The sequence below is a fragment of the Gobius niger genome (assembly GCF_951799975.1).
Source record: "Gobius niger genome assembly, chromosome: 1".
NCBI lineage: Eukaryota > Metazoa > Chordata > Actinopteri > Gobiiformes > Gobiidae > Gobius > Gobius niger.
Genome location: NC_136852.1, coordinates 60,823,350 through 60,844,618, shown reverse-complemented (window position 1 = coordinate 60,844,618; position 21,269 = coordinate 60,823,350). Strand labels below are relative to the sequence as shown.

Below are 21,269 nucleotides of genomic sequence, written 5' to 3'. Positions count from 1 at the left end.
TTAGGTGCTAACAAGATTAGCCTCATGGAGCAATGGGTTTATCACCGAGTCTCACACACAGGCTAAGAACAAGCATTGATGAGAGGGGGGTTTATTGAAGGAGAAAGATATTAGAAGGTGTTGGACAAGGGGAGATGAGGTGGATATCATTATCGAATCAAAAGAAGTGTGCTCAGTATGAGAGAAAAGGAAAAATGTGCTGAACAAATCAGAGCATAGATCTTAACTTCATTACAGTGGGAGGAAAAAGTATGTGAACCCTTTGGAATTTCTCAAATTTCTTCATAAATTGGCCATAAAATGAGGTCTGATCTTTATCAAAATCATAAGAATGAGTAAACAGTGTCTGCCTAAACTAATACCACCCAAAGAATTACATGTTATCATATTTTTATTGGCCATAACATGTAAACATTCGCAGCACAGGGAGGAAGAGTAAGTGAACCTCCTGGCTAAGGATGTTCCAAGAGCTAATTATACAAGTTTATGCTGACATTTAGAGTCCGGTGTGAGCCAACCTCAAGTTCAATCACTGAGTTGTGGGTTAAAGCTGCCCTGCCCAGTGCCCACTGGAAAACAGTGGCTAAGACTCGTCTCTTGATGAAACGCATGTGCACCATACCTCGCTCAAAAGCTGTTTAAGGACCTACGATCAACAATTTGTTGGTTTGTATAAAGCTGTTAATGGTTACAGAACCATCTCTAACAGTCTTGGTGTTCATAAATCCACGGTGAGAAAAATTGTCTGTACATGGAGACAGTTTGGCTTCACTGTTGCTTCACTTCCAAGGAGTGGCCGCCCTGTAAAGATGACTCCAAGAGCACAGTGCACAATACTCAATGAGGTAGAAAAGAACCCTTTAGTTTCAGCTAAAGACTTGCAGAAATCACTGGCACATGCCAATATCTTTGTTAACACGCCTACAATACGTAAAACATTGAACAAGAATAGGGTTCATGGGAGAATGCCACGGAGGAAGCCATTGTATAAAAAAAACATCGCTGCAAGTTTGAAGTTTGCGAAAGAGCACTTGAAGGCTCCACACAGCACTACTGGCAAAATATTCTGTAGAGTGATGAAACCAATGTTGAAATGTTTGGGAGGAACGCACAACGTCATGTGTGGAGGAAAAATAGAACAACATACCTACATCAAACCTTATCCCCACTGTGAAGTATGGTGCAAGAAGCATCAGGCTTTGCTGCTTCAGGGCCTGGACAATGTGCTATCATCAATAGAAAAATTAATTCACAAGTTTATCAAGATATGTTGCAGACAAAGTACAAAACCAAATCCACTTCAGAATGGTTTCAGAAGAAAAAAATGTGAGTTCTTTGACACCAAAGTCAAAGTCCTGACCTAAACCCGATTGAGATGCTGTGGCATGAGCTCAAGAAAGCTTTTCACATCAAACATCCCAGGAATCTTACTGAATTACAGTTTTATAAAGAGCAATGGTCCAAGATTCATCCTGATCGTTTTGCACGTCTAATCTTCTACAGGAAACGTCTGGATGAAGTTATTGCTGCCAAAGAGGGTCAACCTGCCATTGAAACTAAGGTTTAACTTTCTTTTTCCTCCCTGTCCTGGGAATGTGTGCATGTTATGGCCAATAAAAATATGATAGCATGCAATTGTTTGGGTGATATTAGTTTAAGCAGGCACTATTTATTTATTCTTTGATAAAGAACAGACCACATTTTATGACCAAGTTAGTTAGAAACGTGAGGCTCACATACTTTTTCTTCCCAGTGTAGGTTTCCATGTGAGGGGCTAGGAGGATAATTTTGTTTGACCATTATTTAAGGAGGACTTGTCCCACTAAGATTTTAACAATATCTTTTTCAGGAGAGTCCTGGCCTACAGGGGAACCTACTGTGCATGTTTTAGTGGCAGGGAGAAACTAGAGCACCCGGAGGAATCTTATGCAGACAAGAGGAAAAATGCAAATTTCCCCAAAAAATGTTCACACCCAGTCTGAGAATTGAACGTGGGACCTGCTCGCTGTGAGATGGGAGCACTAACCATCACCCCCTTTACCAACTTAGCATAATTAATTAATTAGAATGAAGATAGGGAACAATACCTCAAGTCTGAGACAAGCTGTGGATCCAGATGTCCACATTGCTTTGTAAGCTTTTTAGTTTATTATGCTGATATCATTTTGTAATAGGAGACCAGGATGCCAGAAAGTCACCCTAAGGCTAAAAGGCTAAACACCAATCAGCCAATTTACTTCTTAGGGAAATGTTTTGATTCACCAACCATGCAAAATAGATTTCATGTCAATAAGATCTTAATGAATTCAACAAACTGTACCTAAAATGTGCTAAACAAGAATGGCAATTTAAATTTAAAAGAGGTATCAAAGAATACGGATTCATAGACCAATCTCAAAGAGAAAATCCATCAGAATTAGACTATGTATGGGGACTTCTAAAACTTCACTACATCAATTCACACTTTGTTGGACCATTTCAAAATGAAAACACATTAGTCTATAGACGCAGCCTTAATGCTTTTGATTTGTTCCTGGAAGAGCTTAACTTAAGAAATCCCAATTCAGCAATCCCTCCTTTTTTTTTTTTTATAAGACAGCATTCTGTATCTATAGAAAACAGACTGGGGCCTAATGCAAAGAGCAAGTGTGAAATAGACTGTATAAGAGATGTCAGTCACAGTGAGTCTCCGGGGCCGCTGCTGCTGCATGGAGCTCTTGACAGGAGACTCAATCAGGCACACTAAAGCCTGCCTCTGCCTTCTCTGCTGCTGCCACCCGACTTCTGCGTCGCCTAATCTCCACTGTAGGATGTAGAGGAGCCATTTGATATTGTCTTCCCCGGTGTTTTTCATTATCGCCGTCTTACTGCAGTCTTCTGGTGGCATTACCCTGACATTAGTGGGCTCGACGGCACCTGAATCACCACACAATCCCGACGCAACTTCCCATCTTGTCTCTAACCCCTCTCACATTTGAAATCTCCACTGCCTTTTCAGATCTGTGGATACCACTTTTTCTTATGCGTCTTTACTGGGGCTTGTACACCTCAGGGTCAGCAACAAGGTTTGGAAGGAAGGCTGTAATAATGTTTAGGGTTTTAATACTTTAGTGAAGTTTTGATAAGAAATGCAAGTAGTCTTAGTCATCGTCAAGACTATCAGTTCAAAAACAACTACACAGAGCATTTACATTATCATTGTTTGTACAAAACAATCAAAGGCTTTAGAATTCATTGTCATTTTGGACATAACAGAATAATTATTATAATTATTACTATATATGGTACAGCAAAGTAAATGTACAGTGCCCATACTCTCTGAGAGACATCAAAGGGGTGTCTAAAACAAATAGTGAAGAAGAATTAGAATAATAAACTTTTTGAATTAAGATTAATAATTGTAAACAGTTGGTTTTCAAGTGTCCAGAGTGATCACTGCATTTATATTTTTTTAATTGACAACAGCTAAACGCACGTTTTAGCTGAAAGCAGCTAAAATGTGCGTTTTTTCACACAAAATCTATGCCTTCCTTGAAATGTTCAGTTTTCACTGGACTAAATGCTTCCTATACAGAACAGAGTGTCAGGGGTTATACACACAACTGAGTATAAGAGCTAGCAAGTTCCCTATTGAATCTGAGCACAGCTTTTACCAAGTGATCTCCCTCCTTAGGACTAAAGGCCTGGTATGAAACAACTGGAGCTGTGTGTCCTCTTACTCTACATGTGGCTCAGAAAATATGTAATTATTAATTTACAATTAATTATTATTTGATGATAGAGAATTATATCATCACTACCTTTGTGATGTGTTTATTGCATTTGTTTAAAAAGGGTAAACAAACTTATTTTGTCCAAATAATATATCTTGCATTGTGTTTGGAAATACTTTTTAATGTACTTTTCTTTTATTTCAAGACTATTTACTGTGCAGATTGTCACTGAAGGCATTAAACACATATTGACACATGGAATTATGTATTTAACCAAAAAAGATTAATACATTCTTTGAAATAGCCTTTTGCTTTGCACACTTTTGACATTTTCAAGTAGGATGGAAAATAAAGAGAATTATTATTATTATTATTATTATTATTATTATTATTATTAAGACTAAGAAATAATCATTTGAATAGCTGTTATTTCAATTATGATTGATAATTAATAATTGTGATTATTACTTTTCCTGTAATTGAACAGCCCTAGCTCAGAACATATCAGACTCTGGCAGAGGAGTCCTACCTCTCAGCACACAAACCCACAGCTCCCACCTCTGGGATGTACAGTCAACACTGCTGTTCCGACTCTTCATATTGATATTTGCCAACAGCCAAAATTACTTTTTTGGGAAAAATCACCTGGGATGTTAAATAAAATGATAACTCCTGGTTCTGCTTTACTATTGTGTGTCCTTCCTCCTTATGTTTCAAAATGAAAGAAATACACATAAAAGATATAGACAGTAATCACTTTTTAGCAGTGTAATGTAGAACACACTTTGAGGCATTGGGCCTCAGTCGAAGCCGCTTTTCCATTAGATTATCATTATCATTACAAGCACATGTTTCCTATATGTCACAAAGGAAAGAGGAGTTATTAGTCCTTAAATCATCTGAAATCAGAAGAGAATATCCTGATTCGAGTGATCTTAGTTTCCATCTGGTTTATTTGCTGCCAGTACATGTACTCATTGTCTACATCTCAGGTGACGGTGGCTCAGTGGTTAGAGCAATTGTCCATAGATTCAAAGGTCAGTGGTTCCTTGGGCAAGGCATGTCACAACACCTGGTCTATGTGAATGTAGTGCATGGTGGACTATATATAATACATAGCTTACTACCAGTGAGTGTAGAGTGAAAGTATATTACCCAGTGGCTATTACAGTGCAGCATGTTAAGGTTTGGACTTTGGAAGAATAAAACGGAAACGTTTTTTGTACTAAATGGAAACTTTTTTTTTTTTTTTAAGTCAGGGTTTATTTAAAACTTGTCTATATCCCTCAGCAATTTAAGCCATACTTATGTTTTTGATATGAAACAACAATCATAAAAATAAAATGCAAGTGAATCAATGAGAGAACATACATCATTTTCTGTTTGTGATATCACCAGCCCCGAAAGTAACAATCAGCTGTTTGTCTAATACATAGAGCCAGTCACAGTGACATTTATAACCTATTTTTATTTATGTTTATGCATCTTTTTAACCATGCAGTGCAAACTTTCATCCAAAACAAAACCCTCATGGCCTTTTTTAGTCAACTTAGATTTACTGGAATGTAAACATACATTAGGAATACAGTATAATACAATGTTGTTAGTTGAGACTTAGAATGAAACAAACTTTTTTTTTTTAAGACTTAGGACTTAAGGCAGCTAAAGGAGCTTCATTTGACCCAACATGGATCTCATTAGAGGTTAAGCACAGGGTATCGTCCCTTGCACTTGGGAAAAGCCACTGGTAAAGTCAAAACTGGGTTCACATGTGTTCCTTCTGAAACTCCTTCATATAAGAGGCCAGGGCTTCAGTGTCCTCCAGTGTGACTGCGTTGTAGAGGGATGCACGAATGCCCCCGACCGACCTACAAAGCATAATACCAGTAGAAATTACCTAGCGTTGCGGTTTTGAAAATGTCAAAATATTTTCTATGTAAATTCACAGCTAATCATCGCACCTGTGTCCTTTGAGTGAGATCATTCCACGTTTCGTGGCTCCATCGAGAAACTTCTTTTCCAAAGCTTCATCTCCTTCTTCTGTTCTTAAGCGAAATGGTACATTCATTCTGCTTCTACAGTTCAGGTCTACAGGGCACCTGAACATTGAGCGTCTATTAGTATTTTTCTTAAAATAATTGAAAGGGGGAAAAAAACAGAAACTTACATATAGAAACCGTCTGAATCGTTAATGAGGTCGTAAATCACAGAGGACTTCTGTTTGTTGAGGTTTTCCATGGCAATGCTGCCTCCATTGTTTTTTATCCACTCCAGAACCAGACTCATGATGTAGATGCTGTAGGATCAAAACAACAAATGCAAACTGGGTGACCACAGTATTTCAAGCAAATACTAACATCTATAAATATGTGTAAAGTGTATACAAGTTTTTTTTTCTCATTATTAGCTATAACTGTACTGTTTATTGTTACCTGAAACATGGAGGTGTGTTGTACAGGGAGTTCATTTCAGCCTGCACCTTATAATCAAGAACAATCGGACACTCTTTCAGGCTATGGCCTAACAAATCCTCGCGCACTATTACCACAGTCACTCCCGCGCAGCCCACATTCTTCTGCGCACCAGCAAAGATTAATCCAAACTACAAAAGGCAAACAGACACTGTGAGTCAAGCCCAAATTGCAATTCCTTTGTAAACAAAACATAACTTCATGTCTCGATTTAACATGTTAGCAGTTTTTGCTTATCATCATATTGCCATCCCTGACCTTTGACACATCCACAGGTCTGGACAGAAAGTTGGAGGACATGTCGCTCACAAGAACCACACCGTTTGTTTCAGGGATGAAGTTGTATTCCACTCCATGGACCGTCTCATTGCAGCAGTAATACACATAGGAGGCTGAGGGGTTCAGAGTCCACTTGCTGGGGTCTGGGATTTCTGCAGACAGAGTTTATGTTCTGAATATAACTACTTTTATTGTATGTACTCTCAAAAGATGCAATACATTTGGTATTCTTTTACTGGTCATGACTGAAGGTTGATACATATTTGGTAAGATCAAACAAGAATCTTAAGAAATGTTATTATGCAATGCATCTGACAATTGAACATGTCTTCAGTAAATTCATCACTTTTCATTTCAAACCCAATTGAAATACCTTTTATGCAACCTTTTTATTATTCATTTTATTCTATAGATTTGTACAGTCTGTGATGCACATGCCAACCCCACAGTGAGCCATTTCTAGAGAGGGCCTGTGAGAGCCACCCATGTGGAAGAGCACTGCATGCCTGTCTTTTACAAGAGGACAAGCCCCTTTGTGTTTTATGTAACCTACAACTCAATGCCAAAAGCCCATCAAAGCTCAATGTGCTGTGAACGATTGCACAAACTTACTTGTATAGCTGCCGAGCTTTGGGTGGACAATGTTGACTTTGCCATACTTCTCGGCTTCTTTCGCAGCTTTTGCAGACCATGTGCCAGTCACAAGATAGTCAGCACATCTGTCTTCTTTTAGGCCAATGAGATTAAGAGGCACAGCGCTGAACTGTCCAGAACCACCCCCTTGCAGAAACATCACTTTGTAGTTGTCTGGAATATTTCTGTGGGGGGCAAAGACGGCAGAATGAAAGGATATTGCAAAATTAATTTGAAGAAAGCAGAATTCCACTGCATGTTTCTTTGTGTCATGAAAAAAACTTACAGTAGTTCACGCATCAGATTCTCTGCTTTGCTTAGGATTTTGGTGAAGTCTGACGATCTGTGACTCATCTCTGCATTTAAGACAAAGTATTTTAGAAATGTATATGTAAAGTACAGTATTGCTGGTTTTCAGGTGACAGCATGCTAAAGGCCTAGTAGAGGGCAGGTCAAATTATTTAGTTTTTGAGGAGATTTTTGGTGTTGTACTGAGAGATCATGGACCCAGTCAAAGATCAGTTATGTAATTCATACATTTTGGGCCGAATACAAAGCAAAGAGATATTTGTAAGTATGTACTTACCTAGAACACTAATCCCAAGACCATTGTAGCTGAGAAACTCCTTTTGTGCTTGAAGCAGAACCTTTAAGAAATTGTAACAAAAACAGAAATATATTTTATTAAAAGGATATTTCTAACCATAATGTAAACATTATCTGAGGCCATACATAGTACAAAGACATAGTAGAAATTTCAATCTATGATTGCTGCGTGCAGTAGGACTCAAACCAAGAACTATTCTGCCATCTAGAGGCCGTTTGTGTAATAGGAATCACTTCCACTTGATTGAAGAAGGCTGATGCAACTCAACACCGTGTTTTCAGCCATCACCAAAATCCCGATGCAATTTTTTTTACAGTTTGCACCAAATGTTACCAATGAGTTGCAAATGTATTTAGTAAACAATATCCACAAAACGCTTAACACCGCAGGAATTAACACTGATTTAGAGCCCCAATGTCAAGTGTGGCTATAAAACGCGTTCTTTACTCTAACAATGCATTTTAAAGATTATCTTACGATTGCAGCCAAACACAGACTGGGTAGTAAACTAAACATAACCATAAACATTCTTTTCATTTCTGTCGCGCGCTAAAGGGCTGTATGTGTGTGTGTGTGTGTGTGTGTGTGTGTTTGATGCTGATGCTATAGAAAATGGCATCAGACGTAAACGTACAGATTGCGGGAGTTTTGCAGGTCCAGCGCCGAAGTTGATGGTTGGTTTCTGTTCCATGATGAAGAATTGTCCAGGTTCGGATAAATGATGCTGCTCCTGTAACAAAACGCACCCTTATGTATGAGCCGGAGAGCAGATTTCCTCTTTCAGTCGCCTCCTCTTCGTCAGCGTGGGGTGAGTGCGTGAATAGAGTGCAGAGTGACGCGTTCAGGTGATTTTGGTAAGTTTAGATAACCAATAAAGAGAAAAAACATCTCCACGTCCATTTGTTAGGACCGCATGAGTGACTTTTTGTAGTATGCATTTATCACATTTATTGAAGAGTGTGCAGCTAAAGCGGCGATGGGCGCTTTTTAACAATCCCCCTGAAGGAGCATTTCCGGGATTCTCGGCTCTGTTCCTAATTGGCTACAGCGGGTACAGTCACATGCAAGTTCGGTTGTCTGGCATAATTGGTTAAGATATATCATTAAAGTTAGACGGCTACTATTAAAAAATCTCCCTGAATTGTGCCTTGCTTAACTAGACAGATGAAAGGTACAATGTTGTTGCAGTTATGTTTATAAAGCACATGGGGAAATGATGACAGATCATAACTGAGCATGGACTATGGGTTGCATTGTGGAGTTTATTTTTGTTCTGTGATGTTGAGATTGTAAGAATTAGGCACAGAGGTTGCACAAATACACTCATGTAAAAGTCCACATTTCTTTGAAGCACCCAGAAAAAGCTTTCTCTGAAGATCAGCCAAATCCTCAAAGAACCATTCAGTGGTTGGCTCTAAACAATAAATAAATAAACCATATAATGTATGCTGTAATTTTCACAACTTTCATTGCAATTCACAAACCTTTTTTGCAGGCCCCCTGAGATGCTGGTTGCAGTTGCTGTGTCCATTCATCAGAAATGTGTGGTACAGGCTGATGCTCCTCAGTCTGATCCCTGATGGCAGACACTGTGTTCCTAGACATTGCTGGACATGTCTGCATTAGGTATGACATAAAAACTGTGCGTGTGGAGGACACTTTCTGACTCAAAGCCATGTGAGAAGTTACTTCCACTGCAGCTATGCATGCCGAAAGACTTTCATTCAGATGGTCCCGTCTCTCCAGGCTCCGATCTACCAACACACCCAAGTCCTCTGATAGGACTGCTCTGCATCTTATGCAACATTTAGGGTAAGTACAGTGTTGCATGTACTTTGAAACAGGTGAGTTGATGTATGAAGGCCTTATATCTTTGTTGGTGGCATATGATGGAGTCTCATACTCAGCCAGAATCTTTAATAACTCTGAAACCTACGATTTAAAAAGGTTTTGTTAGAAAACTGGCTAGAAAACCGGACACATCAACAATTGTTACCTTTACCTTTAGCTCTGAAGACTCTCTGCTTTTAAGATCTCCATTCATGTGTTGTTGCTCCATATGCCACATAATGAGGAGATTAAAAAAAAAAAGACTTTTGTACTGTAAAGCAATTGTTAACAGTACCTAGCTAACGTGACTGGAACTACTTTGCCAGTTGTCAGAAGGCATGTCCCATTTCAAATAAAAACATACCCATGTCTATAGCAACAACAAAACACACGACACAATATGAAATAATCCAACATTGCCATTTATTCATTAGTATCTAGTGCTTTGTAGACACAGGCATATTGCACCGGTAGTTAATCAGAATACACAGTACATACTATACAAATGCAAAGTTGATGAAAGCAAGAAAACTATATATAAAACTATCCTCAAAAAAGCTCTATGAACTCTGTATGAGGGATGTGTTTTTGTGCGTGGTTCAACATTAAATATATACATTGATAAATAAATACTTGCCACTTCTATAGACACACTGGTAACGCAGTTCCAAGAGATCTTTGTTTGCATATTGTTGATACAGTGGACACAGCCATAATAAAGACCATTTATTAAATACTATGGGGGTGGATCTATTTTTATGTAAATATAACCTCGCATGACGGCAAGTCTTTACTGTGGTCCAAAGAATACATTTCTAGCCTGGCCAGCAAGCCACTCTTCTGTACAAAAGCAGGAAACATGCCATTGTAAAGAATAGGAGAAGTGTGTAGTCTGGCTGCCCAGGCTAAGAAATTTCAAGTCCAGGGTAAAAAACAAAAAAGTTGCAGCTGATAAAATGGTGTAAAATTAAACGTAAGAATCTCCATTCCTGCATCTGAGAAGTGTACAAACTCAGGCACATTCAAGTCTTTTTGACTTCCTGCTCTCAGTCGTGCAGTCTTTGTGTAAGTGCAAGCGCTGAAGGGGACAGCTGGGGGCAGGAAGCTCAGGCTATGCTCAGATATTAAAACTCTCTCCACAGCCACACGTGCCCTTAATGTTAGGATTGTTGAAGATAAATTCACTAGAGAGCTTCGATTCCACAAAATCCATCTCAGTTCCCAGAAGTGTCAGCTGAGCCTTCTTTTCTATAAAAACCCGCACACCTACAAGAAAGAAACAGACATTAGAAAGTGTAAATAATCAATTTATTATAATGTAGACTGGTAATAAATAAGATACCATCCTGAAGCACTTCCTCATCAAATTTGTCTTTTTCTTTGGTGTAGTCGAGAGTGTAGGTGAGACCGTTGCAGCCACGTGTTCTCACTCCTACTTTTAACCCAATCTGTAAAAAACAAAGGCATTGTTAATACTTCTCGACGACTCATCCCATTTACCTTTCTGCTACATTCGACATGCACAGTACATGATGCAGTGGGAATTTCGTCGACCAAAATATTTAGTCTTAATTTTAGTCAAAGTGATATTATTGCTGACTAAAATTGGACTAAAACTAAATGAGAAGTTTTTCATGAGACTAAAACAATGACTAAAATGTCCAGATATTTTAGTCAACTAAAATAAGACTAAATAAAAATGAAAAGGATAATCAGAATACTAAAATCATTCAAACTTCTATATACAGTCTGAAAGAGCCTCATATCATGTAAATTCACTGCCAAATGAACAGCTCTGAGCTTTGTTCCTGTGGGAGCAGCTCCATGAAGCAGACTAAATCTCGACTAAAATTGAAATACATTTTCGTCAAAAGACTAAGACAAATACTAAATTAAAACAAGTTATATGTTAATTAACACTGGCATGATGACACTCTGCGGGTTAATGTGAGCTGTAACCTTTTACTTACATATTCCGGTTTGTCCCGCAACAAAAATCTGATCTTGTTCACAGCTGCAGGGGTCTAAGAAAAAATATGATGGAGCTTTAAAACTGTACAAAACCCTAAACCAAGCAGCACAGAAAACACCAGACAACTGTGTTGACACAGAAAAAAACTTGCATTGTACTCGCCAACAGTGCGCCATCTACAATTTTAGACGATATTTATTGGATTTAGATGTCATTCCATTTATACTTTAGTAATGCATTTAAGTTCACTGTATATTTGATTTAAATATGGTGGATGCCAGTTTAGACATAATTTGGTCAAGAAGTCAGAGGTTAAGCTGATGTAAACAGATTGCAAACGGGCTAAAACGGCTAAAAAGTTACCCTGCCAAAATCCACATCCCCAACAGATATCACATAGCCAACACGATAACTTAAGGGCTGTCTGTCAGGCACCAAAAGTAAAAACATATTCCTGTTCTGGCTTCCCTGTTTCATTTTGGGACGTTACATAAAATGTTTTGTAACGCACTGACATTGAGCGTTGGGTAGCTAGCCTTTAGCACATAATTTAGCAATACAGTCATCCATTTGACAGCGTAATTTTTCTTGAATAACCTAATGCCTCTGTCCACGTTAAAACAACATCTAAGGTCTTACTAGAGTCAAGGCTGCTCTTGTTGGTAATATCTTTCTTTTGCTGACCGCTCGGACGGTCGCTCGCACCATGGAAGCGGACATGTTGCTTGCTAAACCAAAACAATCTACTGCGCATGCGTATCAAAAGCAGATAAGTCGCCGTCGCCTACTGTAAGAATTTCTATAAACGATTGGTTGAAATAATGAAGGGCGGCCAATGCAACCAATAAGACATCCGAGAAGAAAATAAACAAGTGGACCTAACAGATCGAACAGTAAAACATAATTTGAAACCTTTCTAAAGTGTACATGACAGGGTTTCATGTTTATCTTAAATGTTTAAGCCTGCGTATCAGTTTTACACCAGTGAAGTGGAAATGTCATGAGGTTGAAGAACGTTTCCTTGAACCCATGGCCCTCTTCGTATACATTATGTTCTCAAGCATTATTACATCACTCAAAATGCCAATCCAGTAATAACTCAATATTTTGTGTAAGCTATATGTTTATATTGCATTATAAAAGTTCAACGAAATAAGGACAAGCACAAAGACCGTGTACAACACAGTAATGAAACAAAGCTCATCTAAAAAGCACACAGAGATGGGATTTCAATTTTAATTTATTCAAGACACAACTTTTTTTTTCTGAAAAGAAAAGAAAAATAAATTGCATTTTAGAAAAGAACTAGACCTTATTGTGTTAAAGCGTTTAAAACAATTCTAAAACCAAATCATTTTTCATAAAATTTTGCCAGTTAACCAGAAGGTCTTCCTTAATTACCAGGTCTTAACCATATTAGCAGCAACAAAATTCCAGGGCATAAACTCTGAAAGTGCAGCTATAACTGTCACAACAAATTTGACATTGACAATAAATATTTTTTTTACTTCACTGAACTGAGGTCATCTCTAGTTTAAACAGATTTTCACAAGCACCATCCCAAACATGTTAACGACTGAAGTAGCCATAACACTAGCAAATATTTGGAAACAGTTGACGGCACTTTGAAATACATTGGCCAAAATAAGCTACTGAAATAGAAACTATATGACATTACACACTTGTAAGCTTCATAAAGCTACAAGAGTGATGATTTCAGTGCACAAAAGTAAAATAATTGTATAAGAAATAAAACGCTTGCCATTAAAAAAAAATAAAAACAAAAAAAAGAAACCTGTCCTTCAAAAATGATTGAAAAACAATTCCTGATAAATAAAGGATTGACAGGCAGTGTATTCAAACAATGGCATTTGGTGGCTATAATAGCTTTTCCAATAAAAACATTAAAAAGCTCATTAGATGAGTGATTAAGGGAAAAGAAAAATATAAAATTAAAAAGAGGTTAGGTTTACATGGCTTCAAGTTAGCCTGTCGTGGCTTTGGTTTTTAAAAAGTGTCTTGAGCCTGAAAGATTTGGCAGGTGGGTGGTGGCTTGCTCCCACAACCACAATCAAGTGATCTATGAAGAACCAGCCTCAAAAAGGTGTAGTTTTATTCCACTGGATTCTTCCTGGGACCCATTTTACGAAAGGCTAAACTACCTGAAAGCACATTTTCACAAGTATTCACAATTCACGAGTAAATGGACAAGTCAATTTTTATTTTTTACTAATCTCTAAAGCTAAAGTGCGTATGACACAATAGACACAATTTTTGCTAAAACATAGTTAACACAATTATACTTAAGATTTTGCTAAAGATTGTAACCAGCTTTCTGTAGTTTGGCCATTTTAGTGATGTTTATAATTTCACTTTCTTATTGGACACCGACAGGAAGTGACATCGATGAAAGCAAACAATTTTTAACTGTTGCCGTACCGACCATGTTAAGTCAATGGGAAATGAGTCAAACTCCTATGGAACTTTACCTTTGTCTATGTCACTTCCTGTCAGCAGCTTAAAATTTCAAATAAAAATTACTTTTCTGCTCAACATTTCCTCATTAAAATTGATGAACTTGCAAATGATATATTTCTAAAAAAGAAGTCATATTTTCAAAAGCATTAAAACCTGTCATATATTTAAGTAAATTCAGATAAAGTAAAATACTGCACAGAAAAATCTACAACTTTTTTTCTTTTTTTTCACAATAACATTTTAAATAAAGGGTAAAACAGAAAATAAAACCAAAAGTACCTGCTTGTGGACTTAGAATCACGGCCTCTTTTCTCTCAACTCTTTCCCTGTCTTCTTTCCCCGAGGTACTCTGTAAAATATGGTATTAAATATGGTAACAAATGTTTAACAAATATTTGGGATAAAGACCTACATCTTTATTCCTTCCTCTCCGTGTTCCCAAGTGTCCAGAAGGAGAAGGAAAGCCATGTCCTAACAAATGATATAGTTTACAGTAATATTCTTAAAATGATATGCAACATATCTACATTTAGATTTAGACAGAATTAAACAACATACCTGCAGGCCCTCTGTAAAGTTGGCAGTCCCTTTTCATATGTGCGTCTGAGCCACATAGGAAGCAGCAGCGCTTATCAAGGTCTCTCCTCCTCGAGTAGTCACAGGGATTTTTGCCTTGATCCACACAGCCCTCACCAGTTCTGTCTTGCATGTCCGCTTTTTTGTCACGGTCTTGTCTTTGACGCATCCTGACAATTACATTTGGTTAAAAAAAAGTCAGTATTAAAAAACACACACACAGTAAAATAAATTGTACCAAAGTTGACAAGAACCTACTTCTTTCGCATTGGGCAGTCTTTCATAAAGTGGCCGATCTTGCCGCAGATTCTGCAACAGCGATCATTAGGAGCCACCTCACCTTCAGTGAGAACTTCTGGGTCAAAAAAATATTCCTAGAAGAAGCCGCAGGTTTAACATGTGGAAGTTATTGTTGTGGTCGAAGTGGTCCATTTGCTACTGACCATTGTAGAAGGATATTCAATAGGAATGACCTTGACAGGAGTGCCAAACACTTTCCTGCTGTTGATAAACGCCTTCATGATGAAGTTGATCACTGTTAACATTCAGTATTATAGGTTAAAACGACATAAAAAAAGAAAAGAAAAAGAAAAAGATGAAAATCACAGTATATGACGACATACTTTTTCGAGACAGTCCTGCACCCAGGTTGTGGTTCAAGTCAAATGGATCTGCAAAAAAGGTATGCAAACATTTTTATTTCAGTGTCCTAATCCCTTCCCATCGTTTGAAGACGGGTTGCTAAGCAGACAATCAGCATCCCATCAAACATGCAAGCCTTTCTCACAATAGCTCTTACTGTAGCAAAAAAAGACAATTTAATCAAACTGGAGGGACCAACAGAAAATATAAATAAACCACTGGTTAAACGTACTGTGAACACTCATGTATACCTAAAGGGTACAGAATTAAATTTGACTGACCTTCAATCGCAATGTATTTAGATGTCCATTGTTTGTTGAAGGTGGTAAGGCGAGCATGCTGCCGAATACAGACAACATATTCTCTGAAATCAAAGTCCTCCGTGTAGAATCGAAGCAAACCCAGCCACAGCTCCCCCACTGTCTCCGTGTTCTTGCCATAATGTTGCCACCGACTCTGCTGCAGAAAGAAACACGTGCTAAGATTTTCTTTGCTCCTGGAGCAAAATGAATGCATCAACTTACCAACGCTGCAAGATCGTCAAAAAAGTATACATTCCAACCCTCCACAAGCGTTTCAGGCTTCTTCCCATCATACATCTACAAAACACATCAGTACAGTTAATGTCTATGGTTTACCATGAAGAGTCAATTATTGCAACTTCTTAATCAAATAATGTAAACTTTACATACTGTGCATTAAAACATTTGAAAATATAACGTTGCGGTCTACATTACACAATAAAACTAAAAGCAAAACTTATTGGATCATATTATGTTGTTACGTCAAGAGTACCTCCTGCAGGACAGGGATAACAGGGGGATTTCTCTGCTGCAGATAGAACAGCACCATGAGGGTGTAAGCATATGAAGAAAGACTGCCGCGTGAAGCATCCCCGATATCACACATCTGTGAGGAGGATATATTGTATATAAATATACAGAAATGTACTTCAAACTCATCTTTTAAACAGAACACTTACTTTGGCGAACACCTTCATGACATAACAGAGAATCTTCACTCTCCTGTCAATTGCAGCATATGAGGCAAGCAAGTGGGTGTTGTGCAGTGCCTTAAAAAAAAAATGTTAAAAATGTCAAAGATAACATCTCTTTCAGTGAGTTTTAAACATAAGGTTCATTGCTAAGGCCTGTTCAACCTACCAGTGTGTTGTACAAACTGATGTCTCCCTCTAAACCAGTTTGAAGATGGTAAAACTTGACTATAGGAACTTTAGCAGTAGTGATGGGTAGGATGTTTTTAAGCCCTAGATAAAAAAAAATAAAAAGGGCAGAAATGTGTTAATTTAGCAAATAAACCAAATCCATCTGTGTGTTAAATACTATGCACTTGAAAGGAAAGACATCCTGACCTGGGTGTTTCCTCAGCTGTCTCGCAAGGCTTTCAATTACCCTGATGTAGTCATTATCCTTCAATAAAACACAAAGGGTTAAACTTTGTTTTGTTTTTAAGTCCAGCACGTATAGTACTGATGAAAATCTTCTTGCAGGAGAGTAACAAAACGTACATCTATACTTTCCCGACCCTCCAACATCATGCAAATATCCAAGTCACTCTGCCGAAAACCAAAGCCATTTTTTGATGATCCAAATAGTTGTAACTTTGCACCTGCAAATTTGCAAGTAAATATTTACCAATTGACTACGATTGCAATAATATAATCACAGGTAAAAAGCTTACCAGTAAAGTGGCGCCTGACGAAAGCTTGCAGATCCTGGAGAATGTGGTCTCTAACTCTCTCCTCTAGGTCACTTGGAGCAAAGTCAGCTGTGGGCAAAAAGATTGGAATTGCTGCCAAACTGAATCATTATTTGACACCTACGCACTGTACTACTCACCGTGGCACTGCTCACAAACTTTGTCAAGGACACGGACAAAGTCTGGGGTCATCGGAGGCAACGGCCCTATTTCCACTTTCTTGAAATCTTCAGGACAGTCTTTCTTGAGATGACCATCACGTTTGCACAAGGTACAAACGACCGTGTGGGACTAGGGGAGATCCACACACAGTTAACTTCACTCAATACGTTTGAACTTTTAAGAGAAATTGATATCTCACCTTGCCTCTTGTAAAAGCCTGTTTAGTGAACTTGTAGGATAGACTCCCGTGCTTCTGACTTGAATCTTCCACTTTATCCACATTTAAATCATCTACAACTTCATCCCCTACAACTTCAGCCAGAAAGCTTTGTGTCCCCACATCAGGACCCTCGTCGTCTGACAACAGCTCTTCCCCTGAGATTTCATCCAGTGGAAACAGCTCCTCATCCTCTGTTGTTAAACTGTCCATGTGGTGCCTGGCCTGTGTTTCCACCACCTCTTCTTCGTCTTCTTCTTGCTCCTCATCCTCCTCTTCAGACAAACTGCCTTTTTCAAGATCTTCTTTTTCTTTGTCTATATCAGACTCACTGTCTTCTTCAAGCTCTTCTTCAATTATGCAGTCAGAGTCTTCTGGACCAGTTTCTTCATTTTTAGATTGGTTTGTTGGATCAATAAGCTTACCCTCAGAGTCTGTACCTTTTAACTTGTGACGAGAAGCTGGTGTGTTGGGAGGCAGTGCAAAATACTTGTATGTAGTTTTGAGGCAGTGGATAATGTAGTCAAACACTTGCTGGCTATTAACCGAGCGGGCCACATTCCTTTTTACAGCAAATGGGTCTAGAACAAAACATGTCTCCATTATAAACCAAGCATAGATACGTCACCTGAAGGCAAAACTGTCACAATGTGGCATAATTTCTGAATGAAAACTGCTACAACATACCCTCTACAGCAATGCGTTTTTTTGGCCAGTCTTTCATTTCCCTGGAGAGCACAGCACGAGTACGCACACCAATTACATAGTCCTCAATTTTGAATTCCAGAGAATAGAAACGAAACATCTCGACCCATAAGAGGCCAATTTCCACAGGAGGGTGAGGAGGCTGGAGCATCAGAGGAACCTAAGAACAAATGTATCATGTGCATCAAGCATATTTTTATCAAACCTGTAGAATGAGCCAAATGCTTTACAATTATCAATACCTTTCCAAATAAGTTGGAATCTTTTGAAGAGGAGGGAGCATAGAGCCAGTGTATATGTTCACCATCCACATGCGTCAGACTGAAGTCCGAAAGTCTACTGAGTGAAAACACCTTAATCTGAAGAGACAATTAAGGCAGTGAAACTTGCTCAAAGTACATTGTTTGGTCTTCTAACTTTAAATCCAGGGTTGGGCATACAAAAAAAAAAAAAACAAGTGTTATCTTTCACCTACCTCCTGGTTCAGATAAGTTGGCAGGAGAGGCTCTTTGCGCTGCTGTAAAAAGTAGACAACCATGAGGCCGAGCACATAAGACGGAAGTCCTCCTTCTTCTGGACGGTCAATCTGACAAATCTATACCAATGAAATCACATGACACATTATGTTAACAAAGAAACCAGCAATAGTTTCCAGACAATTGACAATGATCATTACCTGGGCCCAGTGCCTGAGGCTCAAAACAAGGGGGAGAATGTGGGGTTCTTGGCGCACTAGGGCGGACAGATATGAGGTAGTCTGAAATGCGTTTTCATTTCCTGCACTCACTTTGCAGAGGAGACCACTGTGAATGCAAAAATACTAGTATATTCATCTGGTTTCAAGTGCACTAAAATTGAATCACATGTTTTTACAATGATGCAGCAGTGCCTCCCAATGAGCTTATGCAACTTATACTGTAGAGCAAAGTACCTACATATTACATCATACCTCTTTCTCTCTTTGCAAACAACAACAGGAACCCTGGAATGAAAGTCTGCCTCCAAATCGTTGTAGAGTGCTGAGAAGAAAATTAAGGCAAACATTTTAATGGTAAATTTCCCCTTTAATGGTAATATATATATCTTTACACTCACGGTTAACAGAGAGACATTCTTTGACCAATAATAAGACCGTTGGCTGATTCATCTGTGAAAATATGTTGGATTAAATGGATGTCTTAATTATGTTCCATGCTATTGGGCATTACCTCAGGAGGAAACTGAATATCAATGTTGACATCAGACTTTTTGAAACCAAATTTAGTACAAGACGATCCATAAAGCCTCAAGGCAATTCCTAAAAAACAAAAACAAATGATTTTTATGATGCTCAGTTTAACTGGATCTATTAGTAATAGGTGACTAACCAGGTATGAAAGATTGTAGGACTTCTTGCATGACAGAAACTACTTGTTGTCTTGTCTCCACATCTTGGTCAGTCATTCCATATTCACGGATAATATCCTCTAGAGCTGCACTTATTGCACTGACCTGTTCTGCACTGGGAGGCGAAATTTCTGTAAACAATAGCTGCTCTTGTCTTTCCTAAAGATCAGATATAACTATAGGTTAGTCTCCAAATTGAATTCAACAATCCATCAACAGTAGTTGTCCATAAAAAATGTTGCTTACTCTCGACTTTTTCTTGTGACGTCTGTCCCTAAAATTATGTTTATATGCATCGGCTACAGAGTCCAAGAAAATATCACACAGAGTACATTTGTACATTGTGGTGCGAATGCCATTTGATGCCTGAAACACAATTCAAATACTGTTGTATTAGTTTTACGCATTTAAAAGCAGTTCTTCAACAATTACTACAGGAAATTTAAGATATCACACTTTTTATGCTTATCCATGTGGACACTTTTGAAAGTGTCCATATGGCATGCTTTTCCAAAGCACCATAACGGTGTATACTTTGAATTTTCTGGTTTTGTTATCATCTTATAAAAGCTTACCTTCATTACAGGGATTATCCCATCGGTATTCAGTTGCCTCTGGGCCTGTCTAAGGTTGTGGCCCATAGTACCTGAGAGTTCCTCATTCACAGCTTCACTCAGATTCTCAAAATGTGTGTTCCTGTTTTTACGATGTCTTCCTTTCTCTTTTCCTTCAGGAAGGACATACATTTTGAGCTAGCTTTTTTTATTGTAGCGAGTTATAAGATGGTACACATTTTATTTTGGACAAGCAAAAATTAATACTATCTACGTCCACATGCAGTTCTAACCTGATTTGTGAGCACTGCCAGCATTGGCCTCACTGTCCTCTCTTGGACTTTCTGTTTGTTGTTGTGTCCTCCAGTTCAGTTGCTCCAGACATTCCCTTTTGTTTTTTGCTTGACTTGCTCCACTGCCATCTGGACCAGAGAACCGTCTGTGATCATCTCTGAATGATGGACTGTGTCCACCACGGAAACCTCCAGGGGAAGTGCCCTGATAATTCTGTCTCCCCTTTTTCGAAGTGCCTCTAAAATCGCTCTGGTTGTTCCTCCCCTGCTGTCCGGCCTCTGCTCTGAAGTTCGGTGCTCTGGCCTGGTCCTGGCCCCTGTTCCAACCACCATGCACACCGTTACGAGGTCTGCCTGGATTTTCCATGTTCACCTACAGCTGAAAAACATTTTGAAGTCAATATCACCAGATCCTGTAACAGGCAAAAAAAAGACAGTCTCATTGGACCGATCCTATGTCTAGTCCAGTCAGTTTTGCATTTCTAAAATATGTATTATTTCGGACCCGCTCCATGCCAACTGAACACTTAACAAACCCTAACCTAGAGAACTTTAGCTGTACGTTAAACTTTGCTAACTGCTATATTTTCAACTTGATTTTAAACATTTATACGACGAATAAAGAAATCTAGCCAACACTTGTCCCTGAAAGCTCATGGCTAATCCTTACAGCAGCTAGTTTATGTTGCTAGCAGCTAGCTAGCATGACTGTTATGTTCCTACTTTGGTTGATCGTTTCAGCACAACTAGCACACGTCACAAACCTCTCTATAACACAAGAGGATATCAAATGAAATACCTTGGGCGTTTCTACAGAGGGCATGCAATAAGAGTCATGCTCCGGAGAACTGATTTGGCAAATTATGCATGTTGTTGTCTTCTGCACCGTACAAGAGGGAAGGAGCGCAACTGTCTGTTATGTAGCATGGCGTCACTCACCAAGTCCCGCCCACAAGCAAAATGCTTTTTTTTCCTCCTTTCTCGAGTTTTGATTAAAAATAGCTTCTAATAATAGCAGTAATAGTAGTAGTG

The 21,269-nt window shown here is 38.6% G+C and overlaps 3 protein-coding genes across 3 annotated transcripts; all 3 read right to left on the bottom strand.

Moving 5' to 3' along the window:
* Positions 1-5,073: 5,073 nt before the first annotated feature.
* psat1 (phosphoserine aminotransferase 1) lies at positions 5,074-8,575 on the bottom strand. Its single transcript, XM_079565771.1, has 9 exons — positions 8,338-8,575; positions 7,683-7,743; positions 7,383-7,452; positions 7,076-7,281; positions 6,443-6,615; positions 6,146-6,315; positions 5,881-6,009; positions 5,675-5,812; positions 5,074-5,581 (listed from the first exon to the last, which is right to left on the bottom strand). The coding sequence occupies exons 1-9, from the start codon at positions 8,392-8,394 to the stop codon at positions 5,479-5,481; spliced, it is 1,107 nt and encodes a 368-aa protein (XP_079421897.1). The 5' UTR covers positions 8,395-8,575; the 3' UTR covers positions 5,074-5,478.
* Positions 8,576-9,956: 1,381 nt separating this feature from the next.
* Positions 9,957-12,251, bottom strand: isca1 (iron-sulfur cluster assembly 1). Its single transcript, XM_079561120.1, has 4 exons — positions 12,145-12,251; positions 11,504-11,557; positions 10,876-10,981; positions 9,957-10,799 (listed from the first exon to the last, which is right to left on the bottom strand). The coding sequence occupies exons 1-4, from the start codon at positions 12,223-12,225 to the stop codon at positions 10,651-10,653; spliced, it is 390 nt and encodes a 129-aa protein (XP_079417246.1). The 5' UTR covers positions 12,226-12,251; the 3' UTR covers positions 9,957-10,650.
* A 498-nt stretch (positions 12,252-12,749) lies between these two features.
* tut7 (terminal uridylyl transferase 7) lies at positions 12,750-21,168 on the bottom strand. Its single transcript, XM_079571620.1, has 29 exons — positions 21,037-21,168; positions 20,238-20,616; positions 19,966-20,117; positions 19,637-19,756; positions 19,372-19,549; positions 19,213-19,301; positions 19,100-19,151; positions 18,954-19,023; positions 18,681-18,807; positions 18,480-18,599; positions 18,247-18,363; positions 17,987-18,164; positions 17,282-17,880; positions 17,061-17,211; positions 16,903-16,989; positions 16,730-16,830; positions 16,574-16,631; positions 16,365-16,468; positions 16,184-16,273; positions 15,997-16,110; positions 15,726-15,800; positions 15,483-15,660; positions 15,183-15,230; positions 15,003-15,094; positions 14,818-14,933; positions 14,542-14,729; positions 14,396-14,454; positions 14,263-14,332; positions 12,750-13,667 (listed from the first exon to the last, which is right to left on the bottom strand). Exons 2-29 carry the CDS (start codon positions 20,602-20,604, stop codon positions 13,618-13,620), a joined length of 3,750 nt encoding a protein of 1,249 aa, XP_079427746.1. The 5' UTR covers positions 20,605-20,616; positions 21,037-21,168; the 3' UTR covers positions 12,750-13,617.
* Positions 21,169-21,269: the final 101 nt, after the last annotated feature.

Excerpts from the sequence above, each read along its gene's own strand:
- isca1 (XM_079561120.1), bottom strand. The coding sequence starts at position 12,225 with ATGTCCGCTTCCATGGTGCGAGCGACCGTCCGAGCGGTCAGCAAAAGA. Across the intron at positions 11,558-12,144 it reads CAAGAGCAGCCTTGACTCTA|ACCCCTGCAGCTGTGAACAA; the intron begins GTAAGACCTTAG and ends ATTTTTTCTTAG. Across the intron at positions 10,982-11,503 it reads TGCGGGACAAACCGGAATAT|ATTGGGTTAAAAGTAGGAGT; the intron begins GTAAGTAAAAGG and ends TGTTTTTTACAG.
- tut7 (XM_079571620.1), bottom strand. The coding sequence starts at position 20,604 with ATGGAAAATCCAGGCAGACCTCGTAACGGTGTGCATGGTGGTTGGAAC. Across the intron at positions 18,364-18,479 it reads CAACTTATCTGAACCAGGAG|ATTAAGGTGTTTTCACTCAG; the intron begins GTAGGTGAAAGA and ends TTGTCTCTTCAG. Across the intron at positions 14,333-14,395 it reads GGAGAGGAAGGAATAAAGAT|AGTACCTCGGGGAAAGAAGA; the intron begins GTAGGTCTTTAT and ends CATATTTTACAG.
- psat1 (XM_079565771.1), bottom strand. The coding sequence starts at position 8,394 with ATGGAACAGAAACCAACCATCAACTTCGGCGCTGGACCTGCAAAACTC. Across the intron at positions 7,282-7,382 it reads AATCTGATGCGTGAACTACT|AAATATTCCAGACAACTACA; the intron begins GTAAGTTTTTTT and ends TGCCCCCCACAG. Across the intron at positions 5,813-5,880 it reads GATTCAGACGGTTTCTATAT|GTGCCCTGTAGACCTGAACT; the intron begins GTAAGTTTCTGT and ends CTCAATGTTCAG.